The 14,133-nt window shown below is 43.5% G+C and overlaps 1 protein-coding gene across 1 annotated transcript in view; it reads right to left on the bottom strand.

Annotated features, from left to right (window-relative positions):
• Positions 1 to 9,343: 9,343 nt before the first annotated feature.
• The window catches only part of COTL1 (coactosin like F-actin binding protein 1), a 62,023-nt gene continuing 57,233 nt past the window's right edge, over positions 9,344 to 14,133 (bottom strand). Inside the window, exon 4 of the mRNA XM_069217610.1 lies at positions 9,344 to 12,134. Within this exon, the coding sequence (XP_069073711.1) occupies positions 12,024 to 12,134 (111 nt within the window). The 3' untranslated portion in view covers positions 9,344 to 12,023. The remainder of the gene's footprint in view (positions 12,135 to 14,133) is intronic.

The raw sequence follows: 14,133 nt of genomic DNA, 5'->3' as shown, positions 1-14,133 counted from the left end.
ATACCCTAGGAAAGTATTGCACTTTTGGTTCTGCTCTTCTACATTCTAATCTCTTGTACCCTAATACTGTTTTCTCCCTTGATGTGCCTACCATTTCTGAGCACCACAATCATATACTGTCCATATCATGGTCTCTCCCATCCTGCTATATATTCCATCTTCTGCTCTGTGCCTCATCCCATGTTCTCCAGTCCTGTGATGTCAAAGTGTGCGCTCTTTCATCAGTGGCTCTTTTCTATGTCTCCCGGAGGCCCAGCATCTCTCCTATTCTCTGCTCCCTAATTACATGCTTTCAACCATCCTGCCAGCTACCCAGTTCTTTTCTCTCTTTATCCAGTCCTCTCTCATTATTTGCTCTACCACCACAGGCCTGCTCTCTTACCAGTTGCTCCCATCCATACTACCTACTCTCATCTTGCAGTCCACCTCTCTGTGTCCTTCCATTCCGTGTTAACAGCAACATTCTATCCTTCTCTTTGATCTCTCCATCCTGTGGTGGCCATTGCTTTGTGCTCTGCCACCCTGTGGAATACTTTTCCTGCATTTATACCTACTGTCCTCTCACACCCTATTCTCACTGGCATCTCCCATGCTGTTCTCTTGTTCACCATGGTCTCCCTGAATTGTTCTGTAAGCTCACCCACCCTGTACTCTCCTCTGCTTCTGAACATTCTAGGTTCTCACACATCTTTCATCCCATCAAAGTATAAGCTCTCTGAACTTCTAATCTCTCTCAACACCTATTTCCCTATCCCATGCTCACTCCCATTCAGGGGGCTCTCACAGCCTGTGGTCTCTCTCTTCCTCTCACATCCTGTGCCCTCATTCACATTCTATGGTCCTTGTTAACTGGTGCTTTCCCATCCTCTTCTCCTCTCATCTTATGATCTCCAATTTGACATGCTCTCTCCCCTCTAACACAGAAGCAATACGGTGCTACTCTGCCTGTGTTTGGGCTTTTTTGTTGTATGTGCTCCCTCCCATCCTTTTTTATTTGTAAACAATTTTTATTGCATTTTATTAGAAATACAGTTTTAACAACAGGTTCAATCGTTCCTCAATATATTAAGTCCCACTACCTCCCATAGCATTAGGTGATGCACAACAATGTATATCGATATCATTGGGGCAGTGGGGTTAACCTGGCATGAGGTCACCAGCTGTGGTACAGGACCAAGTAGTGAAGGGGACCAGCATGTGTGAAGGTGGGAGTGTCAGAGGAATGAGCTAGAGGGGTGTATCAAAACTAGAGGTGACAAGCGACCAAAGGATGGGGGCGCAGGCCAAGGAGCTGTACCCTCCCATCCTTTATTAAACACTAGTCTCTCCTTTTTAATGTTTTTCTCCATCCTATGCCCTCCTCCATTCTGGGTCTTCAGTCATCCTGTACTGTCATATTTGTCTTTTCCCTACCTTTTGCTCTCTCATCCAATGCTTCCACAAAGGCCAGATGTGTTGGCTTTGCCAGTGGTGGTTAGACAACTGAAGCTATAGCACTTTGGACCCTGATCATGTACACAAATGTCTATGAGGCTATAACACCACCGACTCAATATAGAGAAAAAACTCCATTTGAGACTCCAAAATATAATTCGGTTGAACTACACAAGATTGCCCCTACCATATTTTGCCTGTATATGCCACCTCTGGAGCATCAGATGACTTTTCCGTCCTCGTTATGCTGTTGACACTCAGATATTGTTGGAGAGGGGGGCTGTCATTTCATTAAATTAGACTCTATCAGGGTTTAGAACGTAGAGGAGGACCGTAAATAGTCTTAAATTTAACCCCCTAACACATGGTACTCCAAAAGTAAGGGATATACGTTTCTGTCCTGGTTCTACAAATACCTGTCCTGTTTCTGCCAACTCAGTAAGGAATTTAGTAGATGTACTTGACTTCAGTTTGATGTTGGCTGACCAGAGCTCTTCTGTCTCAGAGTTGTTTTGACTATTTCAGACCTCATTTGTAGAATCTTCTTCCCCGAGTGTTTCTCACAATGTACTAGTGATTAATCTATTTGTGCAGTCACAAAAGATAACATTTAGTAGTGGGGCTCTGCCAAAGGGAACATTTATCTAAAAATGTCTGATTTCTGCATTTTTGCTGCATTATACCTATCCCAAGAGCTGGTTCAGTCTTGTGCATAATATCTTCTGAAAATGCTAAGATGAGAACCTTAGACCCGTAGATTCCATAAGCATAACCGGTTTCTTACACTAGCACATAGGGCTCAGTCCAGCACTTCAGTTGACAAGGATTTCCTCAATCTCTAGCACCTTAGTAAATTTAACAGGTTTCAGATTGGTGAAAAACCTGGTGGTCTGCCTTGACTTTTCTGGGAAGCGGAGCAGGGGTAGGTTATCCACCCGGTGGCCACACGAGCGGGTTGACTATACAAGCCTGGACCACTGATGATTATCGCTATCCCGATGGGGCCCATCCTTCAATACAAGGAGGGTTTTTGTGGTACGAAGAAATCCCATATTGGGTTATAACACGGGGATTAGGTACGTTTTTTGGTCCTGACGAATCGCACCGATCTTAACAGACATTTTTTGCGAGAAACATGTTGACCCCGATGATGGAAGTATAGTTAGTTCTGTACTCTAACTCTCCACATTCCCTTTAATTCAGGGACTGACAGTTTTTTTTGTTTCTGAGGGTGGACTAGACATTACTTCTAATCCTTACCCACACTCTGCTTTTAATCGTGACAGGGATCTGGGTTGATTAAATACAATATTTCCAGACCTCTAGCCATTTTTATTTTCACATACCAATATACCAATCCCACATACTAACACTCAGCTACCGGCATTCTTTACACTCAAAAGATCTCTGGCAAAGAGCCCCCACAAGGGGCCCGTCAGGCATTGCAGTGCCGGCCTGATGAGGCGCAAAAGCCTGATGATGAAGCATGTCACCATTTGGTGAGTGAGGGCTCTTGTTCTAATAAGAGCAGACTCATAGACTCTATTACTTACTGTTTACATTTGCACTAGTCTATTGGCTGGAACTGTGTACTTTTGGTTTTCTGCCTTGATAGGGACCTCACTATGAACAGCTAAATCAATATGCTAACAAAAAAAGAGCTTCATTTCATACTCAGACACCTCTGGTAAATTCCTTGGATTTGGGAATACATAATTAATGTGTGTATAATATATATTTAAAATCTATGTAATTCAGCATGAATAATCACATACATAACCCAGAATGTATCAATTTCAATCAAATGCGGATGTTGTTCTATACTCACTTGAAGCTTCTTGTGCCATTCAGTACATTTGTTAATTTTAATGACTCGAGAAGGTCTGGAAGCCAGAAGGCTCAGGATTGTACCTTTGCAAGTTTCCTAGAAGCTCAACCTAGTTTTCAAACCTGGCAAATGGAAGCAGGATTTTGGGAGAATAAAGAGCCTAGTATCGCACGTATGAATAATATATTCTCCTCAAAGGCATCCAGCACTTCCTTGGGGAGAAGATCCTACCACCTGCTCATTAGATACATTTTGGCTAAGTGCAAAAAAGTTCTATCACATGATTAAGCTCAATTGACTTGTATTGACAAAAAGTATATTTCTACTGGTCTACATTTCTCTGTATTTTCAGCTGCATGCTCAAACTGACTATTGGGACAGAAAAGTCCTCTGCATGGTAAAAGGCATGTATCCCTGCTCTGAGTGCCCAACTGTTGTTGTTTGGATCCCTAATGCTGATTTTTTGCCATAGGTGAACACGGATCATGCTTGTGCGCCATGAGATAGGCCTGTCTCACGGATTGCTGTCTTGTTGGACCAGGAGGGGCACCCCAAGTGCTGCTGTCATAGGGGTTGAAAGCTACTGCCTACACCAGGAGTTAAGCAGCACAAAAGCAGTGGTGGAAGCATACCGTGTAGTGATCAGAAGTAGTGAACAGGTCCTTTTTACCCTGTGTCACTGGAGTGAGGGCTACAGACTCACTCACCCTTTTAAAAGTTCTGCTGCTATGTGCTTAACTCACCTGTGGTCTACATCAGGTTGATGTGAAATTGTGTGGTGGAAACATGCTGAATGTATGTGCCCTCACAAGAAATACACTACACGAAATTGTGAAGTTTGGTACAGTGTGCACAAGGTAAATGTTTGTGCTGGCAGTGTGTGGTTTTAAAATAACACACTCTGATACAGTACAGAGAGACTGCAGTACTGAACAGTGTGCACAGACTCAGTGTGTGTGCTGCATGTGGGTATGGTGGTGGTGGCATAATACATGAGGATAACAGTACTGGGCAGTGAGTGTGCCGTTGATGTCCACTGGACTGCAGAAGTGTCTGCACTGATACATTACATGGAGGACCTTGGGTTCCAATGTGGGAAGCCCAGGACTGCCTGGTGAAAACATGAGAAGTAGAGGAATCTCCCCTGACAGATTTGTCTATTGCTACATTCTTGTAGGCTGCTTGGGACATCCACTGGAGAATGGGAGAGATAGCGAGTACCAAGGTGGTGACCCCACATGTCAGGAGGGGGACCTGGAGACACTGAGGCCCAGGGGTCCAGGCCATCACCCGAGACAGAGACACTGCTGTGACCAAAGTGGGACCAAATAACATTATGTGGAACACATTGAGGGAGGCCCGAGGAGCCACAGGACACTACAGGAGCCCCATTGGAGCAAGGAAACCACCCTCCATTCCTGCTGTGACTTACCATGTGCCTGCTGAAGCAGGAGCAATGCTGACCGTCTGAATCCGCAGGTAGCGTGGCTCAAGAGAGAGCTGGCGGCTGGCAGGTGTGGCTGCGTGTGATCCTGTGCAGCCTCACTTTGACGATCCAGAACAGGTCCGTGCTGCACAGCCAAAGGTTTCCTTACTGTCAGAGTGGGTAAGCCAAGAACAGGGCCATTAAACCACAGGGGACATAACACCATTGGAACTGCAAACCTCCAGACTCTAGTGACTGAACTTACTAACAGAGTCCGAGGGAAGAACTCTTGAGTACAAACTACTAGTTTACATTTCCTGGTTGAGGCCATCGGTGATGGGGAATAATATGGAACCTGTGGCACTAGAGGTGGGAGGACAGGGAGTGGCCTGATAAGCACTAGAGCCCTGACTTCAAGGGGATTGTGTTATTGGTTTTTGAATGTTGTTTACCTTTGCAAGTGCAGAGTTAGAATTAAAATAATTATTTTATATCTTGGACAATGAGCTATGAGTCGTGTTCACCGATCTGTAGCCGAGCTTCCCTCAAAGGAGACTTGACTGCTTAGCTATGCTACCCAACTGAGAGGCAGGTGCAGAAGAGGGTGCTTGACCCAGTTCAGCAGGATCCATAGTTATGTGGGCCCCAGGACTTTGGGAGTAAAAGGCCTCAGCCACCTCGGTTGGGTCCAGTAGCTCCTGCATGCCATGTGGTCCTCTGAACAGGATTCTGACACTGACAATTTCTTAGTGAGAGCCATGGTGAGTTAAAATGACAATTGTTTTGATATTTTGCTGTGCTGTTTGTTATGGTGCACTAAATGCTAATTGGACTTTAGGCTTTGTAGTGTGATTTACGTTTTATTTTTAGCATCTATCTCACCCCAAGCAACCAAGCTGAGTTAGGGACCATTGGGATGAACACCATTTTGGACTACAAGCATCATATATCAGCTTTATGGACCAGCAAATAAGACACATCCAGAAGGTTGAGAATTTTGCTGGATGCCACAGTAGCAGATTACAAATATAAAAAGACACCCTTCCCGTATGCTGCACTTCCAGAAGAAGGTACCCTGGCTCTCAATAAGAAACAGGATTTGTGTCCATTTTTCTTACAGTGTACCATGAATAAAAGACAAATTGGTGACCTTTGATTAAACCAGGATAGTAAGATAGATCACCGATCCTCCTTTTTTTTTAATTACCACATATAAGAGCACTTTTAAGTACTTAAGTTCAGGATGTGCACTATACAAGCATCTCTTATGTTTGATTGAATGGGCTACAATGTTGCTCCATTGATAGGGTTTACATGACTACCGACTTGCCTCTTCGTTCACTAATGATATTGTCCATTGTTGTTGGGGGGTAAGCTATTAATGTTTCTAATGAATGTTTGTCTTTTCGGTGATATAATCTGATGTACTTAGGTGAAATGCTTCTGCATGTTAAAGATATACACTTTTCTTTTTTTAAGAAACGTGTCATATTTTTACAGTATGTTTGTTGCATGATATACATGCCAAATGTTTTCAAGGCTTGGGTTGTGCATGGACTTATAGAGCCAAGCCAGACCCTTGGCCAGGCTGTGTCTCAGATTGCCCTATTCATTTGCTGGCTCCCCGCCTCTATTTGCAACTTGAACTCAGTACAAGAGGCCATCAGTCACTTGATATAATAATTTGTAAAAGACTAGGGGGGTTATTCCAACTTTGGAGGAGGTGTTAATCCGTCCCAAAAGTGACGGAAAAGTGACAGATTTACCACCAGCCGTATTACGAGTTCATTATATCCTATGGAACTCGTAATACGCCTGGTGGTATATCCGTCACTTTACAGTCACTTTTGGGACGGATTAACACCTCCTCCAAAGTTGGAATAACCCCCTAGGACTGGTAACATGGAGCCCTGCCAACATGCACTGATTTAACAACCCTACGATCAAGGCTTCTTGTAGTGAACATGAAGAAGACCGAGTGCATTACGAGTGATCCCACGACCAGGACTCTAGGCCGCTATGTTGTATGTGACCATAGTCATGAGTTGCCACCAAGAACTGCCAGGCCCAGGCGGGTCAGCAGAGATGTAACTTCAGGAGGGGGGATGTTTCGTGGGACATCTCAATGTATTTATTGCTTGGTAGTTGGGTTTGGCGGCTGAGAGGCAGGTTTGATATATCTTTGTCATATGTTTTTGCCATTCTCATTTCATTTTTGGGAATAGAAACTTAAATACACATAGCGACTGGTTTACCAAAAAATAGTAAATCTGCACCAACAGAAGTACTCCTTGAACGGGTGAAAATTTACGACTTTTTTTTTTAATTTAAAACACTGGCAGCAGTAGGCTTGGAAATCTGTGCCAGTCTCAGGTTTCCAGGCTTACTACTGGCAATAAAACACCCAAAAGGTGATGGAGGGAATGTTTCCAAATAGTCTATCCACTGGCAGTCTCTCAGGGTAGCATTCCTACCCATCGTTTTCTGCCACTCTAGACAGAGGCCAAACTACTGCAAATAAGTACGTACCCTCTTCCTCATGAAAACATTCCAACCCAAACCTTGGTCTTCTTTTCCCTCCACCCTGCTGACCATTGCCTTTTTTTGTGGGATATATGAGAATCGCCCCCCCCCCCCCTCCAAAATCACATTTACTAAACTATGACCCTGTGGGTATGTTCTCCTTGGTTGGTTTTAGACCCGTGCCTTCAAGAAAGATGTCCATCATTGAATAGAAATGCGTTAGTTTGTATCCTCTTCTTTAGAAGCATCTAAAGAACATGGCACACATTCAAGTTAAAAAAAACTTGACTTTTTCTTCACCTAGTTAAGTCACAGTTGCAAATAATTTGGCCATCCCCTCACAAATCAGTTTTTGTCTGCAGTTTCTAGTTTATGTCTCTGGTGAATAACTTTAGGATTGTAAACCGAAAACCCAAATCATGCCGCAGACTTTCACCGCTGCATTTGCACAGCACGAAAAACTCAATATAGGGCACATGTGAGTGAAATGAGTCGAGATGGGCAGATTTCAAAACACTGTTGAGGAAAGTTCATAGAGTCAGGAAGGGCGGTCATCCTTCAGAAGGTTCTGTGTTTCCAGGGATGATGGAAAAGCAGCAACAAGTGTGGTCAGTCACCGGGATGTAAAACCTAAGTCTGTGGAACTGGTGAAATATTAGTGTTTTTCTAAATTTTTCAAAGTCTACTTCTTTCAGAAGAGGCAAAAGTAGATGGACTTTGATTCTGTAGAGAATAGTGAAGGGCCAGAACCATTAAGATTTGTAATCTTTAAACACTGGAGTTTTTCTCTGACTACCCAAATCTAAATATTTGACTTATTATTAATGTACCATTAATATACTGAAATAGAAGGACACTCGATTATGGAAGGGCTTATGCCTGAAACAAAGAATTTTGAAGTCAACCCTTTGCATTAGTAGAGACCAACAGAAGGGATCATCGCAGTGTAAATGTGCGGTCTTCATTTTAGACTAAGGAAGAGGTAGTTTGTTTGATTTTAACTCATTGGACCTTAGTTATTGTGTTGGTGGGGGTTCCTGGGTTTATCCAAATGCAGTGGTCCAAGTAGGAGAGGTCCACAATGAAGACAGTGCCAAATCGGCAGGTGTAGTCAAGGCAGGATTCCATGGAGGGCAAGCTGATGTTAAAACATGTGCCCCATGACAATGTTGCTCTGTGGGATCAACAAAATGTATCAAACATTTGGGGGGAATTGGTGAAGCCCCCTTGATGGTGGTCATAGAAAGCACGGCCTTCTTTCATAGATGCATTCACAAAGAGCTAATACAGCTGTAATTGTCTTATAAAGTCTGTCACGCACTACATTATCTGCCTGTATTCTTCCGGTTGGTCAGAAACTCTGTCATAAATCTGAGTGTTATCTGCATCCATGCGAAATCCAGGGTTATTGTTGATTAGAATCATGGAAATATTACAAAAATAGGTGCTAAAGTCCAACCTCGCATAGCTCCACATCCGCTGTTGGCAGAAACAGGTGATCCTGTTAGCCAGAAAGGAGAATCACCAGTGGAGGACAATTTCTCTAGTGACAAAAACTGATGAAGTCTGCTTGAGGAGTTTAGCATGGTAACCTGTAGCTGGCCCAATGCAGCGGGTGCGATTAGTGTATATTTGGGTCATTGGAGGACACAGCATTAGTTCTGGGAGGGATTGTTGAGGCAAGAGGCCACTTTTCACTGAACTTGCATTTCAAATTACACTGGATGTAGACCAGACCTAGAAAGTGCTTATTATCCTGAATATTTCCACCTCTTGCAGGAGAATGAACTTAATTTGTACAAGGACAGGATGACTCAGCTGTATTAGTATCACACAGGGTTGTTTATGTGATTAAATACTCCAGTGATTGGGTGTTACATGATATGTAACCAAGAATTCATTCCATTACTTCACCTGACGCTGGTCAAATACATCAGCTTTATAATTCAGAACATACTGCTTCCATCTGCTGGAAAACAAGGTTCTCAGTCGCAGGATTTCAGTTTTGCTCTCATCAAGACATCATCTTTCTTTCTCGTTTTATAGACAAATGCTTCAAATCAATTGTGGTAAGAGGTAACAGGCTCAGTTTTGTTGACAGCAGTTAGTAGTTAAAACACAAAGACACACAGTTTGAAAAAAAGTTTTATTATCGTGTTTTTAACCCAGTGGTTGGCTCTTAGCATGACATTCCCCAATACAGTACATTTCACTCTGTTGGTTATCTGCAGAACAATCATTACACAGAAGGAGCGCAAATCTGATCCCATCTTTTTGCTTGAGCCCCAAAATGGAGTCCTTGTCCAACCTTAAATTTTGAGTTAAAGGGACCAGACTTTCGCAACATGACCAATTTAAAAACTCTTCTGCCATCACCCAAACTCATCCCACCCTGTTACTACTCACATGAAAATACATTGTCGCTACGGTAAAGAAATATGCAATTACAAAAATCCTCACTTCTCTCTCTGCTCTTCAAGTTACAGGAATGGCCTTCGCAGCCAACAACTTTCATGCGTTGGACAAAAAGAGGCTATACAAAAACCCAGTGAACAGCCAGACTTCCAGAAAACAACACACTGCTGCCATGGCAACCTTGACATTCACATCGAAAGATCTGTTTTGTGTGCATGGTGGAGGAGTGCAGCAGCTATTAAAGCAATTTGTTTCCTTTAAGGCAAGTGTATTTCTCCCCCTTTGATCAGGCTTGGAGCGGGCAGTTAAGTAGTACTACTTAAAAATTATGTTATCTTCGCAACTGAACAAAGCACAGCTTAGAGAAAGCCACGATACATCGATCTATGGCCAGAGACAGTTGAATGGTCCACAAAGCATATCCCCACAAGCTCAGGAGATTTGAGATGCCCAGCGATGATGAGTGGCTGAAAGCTACTAGAATCCGCATCAACGATGACGTCAGGCGCCCAGAAAGCTCATGTTCGAATCTAGGTGCATGTCAAGCTCCTTTAGATAAGGCATCATCAGGGGAGACTTGGAAGCTATGCATATAATGGTGCGAAGGAATTAGCAGTTGCATGCATACAATGACATAGCTTGCATGAGCGGCTCTGCATGTACGCTGCAATTGATGGGATGAGGCGTCTTGCATACATACTCTTGGACCGATGTGATAAAAAGCTATTTGGAAATTCTGAGCTCAATGAGGTGACTCATTCTCGGTTTCCACAGCGGAAGAGGTGGGGTACCAATACGCAGGAGCAGATGGGATGAGATATTCTGTGCATGTACATTGAAACTGATGGAGTGAGCATCTTCTGGTGTATATGCTGGGACTGATAACCCTTGTAGTTTATATGTAAATGCAAGGATCAAGGTGAGCGTATCTGTGGGCTTATTATGGAATTGATTTAAAGAGTGAATCTTTGTGTTCCTCCTAGGAACAATGGGATTAGTGGCTCTGTGTGTATATGCTAGAATCAATGAGATCAATGAGACAAGTAGCTCTGTGCGTTTACAATGGGATTGACTAAATGAGTTACTCTGTGCATGTACGCTCGGATTGATAGGATCAGTGACTCTTGTGTTTGTGCTAGAATCAATGAGAGTAGTGGCTTTGTGCACTTCAAATGAGACTAATGGAATGAGCATCTGTGTGTAGGTATGCCAGGAATGACAGAATTAGCGACCACCGTGCATTCGCTAGAATCAATAACATGAGTCGCTCTGTGTGCTTACAGGGGGGTTGATGAAACAAGTGATTCTGTGTGTATTTGAAGCAGTTAATGGGATTACTGGCTCTGTACGTGCACGCCAGAATCAATGAGCACAGTGAGACAAGTAGCTCTGTGCACTATGAATGGGACTTAAGGAATGCATAATTGTGTGTGTGCATGCTGGTATTGATGGGATTGGAGGCTCTGCGTGTATATGCTAGAATCAATGAGATGAATGAGATGAGTAGCTCTGTGGTTTATAATGGGAGTTAGGAAATGAGAATCTATGTATGCATGGTGGTATTAATGGGATTAGTGGTTGTGTGTGTATACACTAGAATCAATGAGATGAATAGCTCTGAACACTAAGAATAGGTTTTGGCGAATGAGAGATTCTGTGTGTGCATGCTCGTATTGAAACGATTATGGGCTCCATGTCAATATGTTAGAATCAATGAGATTATAAAACAAGTAGCTCTGTCAGCTGAATTTGGAACACAGAATTCATGATTCGGTGTTTGCCTGCTGGTATTGATGGGATTAGTGGCTCGGCGTGTACACACTAGAATCAATGATTCGTGGAATACCTGGGATGAATGGCTTTGGGAGGATCTAGTGAATGAACGACTCTGGCAATAGACTGGGTTCAATGAGGTGAACAACTGTGCACATCCAATGAGATGAAAGGGATGGGTAGCTCTATGCATTTATAATGGAAGTCATGAAAAGGGTGGAGCAGAGCACGTACACAAGGTTCAATACTCACGTGGGACACCTTGAGCCAGTTCTGTCTACTTACTAATGCCCTTTCCATACAAATAATGCGAAGGTGAATCGACATTACCCCAGCACATGAAGCCCTGCTTTCTAAATAGCCAACTCACGGTGTCCCAAGTAACATGGGATCTTTTGGCATCTAGGTGGACAAGCAGTTCTGCACATTCATAAAAGGGAAATATGGTCATTACATCGGAAGGGAAAATGAGATGTCCTTTGGTGAGAGGAGGAAGATGCGGTTGAGGGGTAATGTGAAATGTAAAACAATTGGCTGCCTCTGCTTTCCTCTCGGTTTTCCTGCTTGTCCTCTGTTTCCCAGGGTTGCCTTGTCCACAGGAAGGAGCAGGGGCCACCACATCCTTTACTCGGTCTGGGCATCGTAATTGGCTCCGCCCGCCTTCTTCAGCTCGTTCCTGATGTACTCCTCATCCAGGTCCTTGTGGTCCGTGATCACCAGCTCTTTGGCAAAGCTCTGGAAAAAACACAGGTTAGAGAGTGTGAGCATTTTTAATGGCTGGACCCAGAAAAGCACCTTTGTCATTCACATTATATAGGGGTGTTTAAAATAACCAAAAAAAAGTCTATGGCTTAACAATCTGCTGTGGGGTGTGAGGGGCCACACAGGACAATATTTACACATGACACCAGCTTTTAATGCAATGGGAAAATGCCGGTGAGAGCATCTGTTCTTCATAGGGTACTACTTTGTTGATACCAGGGCACTTCTTGTATTGCTGTGTGAGATGCAAGAGGTGCCCATGGTCTTGCTGAGCTTCTTCCTACACACAAGTGTAGGTGGGCCACTGTGATGTAGACATGGCTCTCCCCCTATTTTAGAGACCCTTCTCGTTTTCATAAATTACAATTAACACTGGTAAATACATATTAGACAGAGTTACCCTCTCCCCTAAAATGTTGGGAAGCCTCTATATGTGTGCCTGTCATCTGTTCTTCCCTTCACATTTCTGCAAAGCAGGCAGGTAAACGAATACTCATGTGCGTCATCGAGGGTAAACAGAGGGTAGTGTGTTAAAACACAGGCTACAACAACATAGCCTGCAAACAGAGTCCAAAACTTAGCCTAGTAACATCCCTACCTTTCATCAATGTCTACCGACACTAGCGCAAATGGAGTTAACACATTAAGTTATCCCAAACATAAAAATATGTACTACTGTATTGGAATTGAATAAAAGCTTGCATTTTTCTATGCAGATTTAAATATGCAAGGTCAATAATTTACCATTCTAATTTAGAATATATGTATCTTCAGTCTATGTTTGGGACATGAAACCAAACTAAACTAGAAGGAAGAACCCAGCAGTTTGTAAGGAGATGTATATGAACCACTCTGAAACCACACACATTGACTACCTGTTGGATGCTTTTGGTAAATGATGCAGGGCTTTTTTTCTTGGTCACGGTGGAACAGAGGGACACGGAGGTGGCAAGAGGGCAGAGTTGCCATTACTTCAGCAGGGGGAGCTTTTTCTGCTTCCCCATGCTAAAGTAAGCAGGCAGGTGGGCCCAGGCACAGCAGCTGCTAAAAACCCCCATAGCTCGACAAGTCTCCAGGTCTGGTCTGGTGTCAATGGGCCCAGAATCATTGGGTCTGGCATATGAGGACCCTATAATTCAGGGCCCGTAGACATCAGAACACTAAGTTGTGCAAAGGAGTATCTCCCAGGATACTTCTTTGGTCATCTTGTTATGAGGGCCCTAGATGGCACTGGTCTCTGCTTCTATGTCTTTCATTGGATTGCTCTATATGCTCTTCCACATTATACCTACATTGATGAAAATGACCCTCACTTTGGCCCCGCTGGCAGAGAAGCAACGGCTTCAATCTCCAAGGAATGCAAAATACCTTCAGTCCACCTCAACAGGCTTCAGGCATGCTGGTGACCATTGTGGACAATGGTCATGGACATACCAAGGGAAGCAAAGTGAAATCACTCACCCACTGACCAGTAACGATATATTAGGGTTGACTGCTCACTACACCATTACTTCCCGACAGCCTCGTGTTTGCTGTTGATGGCTTTTAGAAGTGCAAGGACTGCAATCTACAGAAAGCAGACAGGTCGAAACTGCCTCGTGATTCACAACACCAGGGCTCAAGAGTTCTAGAGGGCAGCAGCAGCTACCCCTGGCTATCCCTAAGTCACATCCATGATTTTGAAGTGTACATTCTGCTACTGATAACATCAAGCCCCCATATCATTAATTTGATACCTCATCACCAGCACCAAATCCAAACCCTAAAATCTCCTAAGAAACTCGAGACCTTACAGTGTGCATTGCAAGCTACCAATATAAAAGGTACTTTGGGTGTGATACTTGGAGGAGATTCCCTACAAGAATATGTGAATCAGGGCCAAAACTCTGCAAAATCCACCTATTCCTAACAATGTGAAGTGCAGAGGAGTTGTTTTGACACCGATTCTATCTTGCACATTGCCAATTATAAT

The sequence above is a fragment of the Pleurodeles waltl genome, chromosome 12 (genome assembly GCF_031143425.1).
Source record: "Pleurodeles waltl isolate 20211129_DDA chromosome 12, aPleWal1.hap1.20221129, whole genome shotgun sequence".
Classification (NCBI taxonomy): domain Eukaryota; kingdom Metazoa; phylum Chordata; class Amphibia; order Caudata; family Salamandridae; genus Pleurodeles; species Pleurodeles waltl.
Note: the sequence above shows the minus strand (reverse complement) of the source record. Positions and strands in the feature narration are given on the sequence as shown.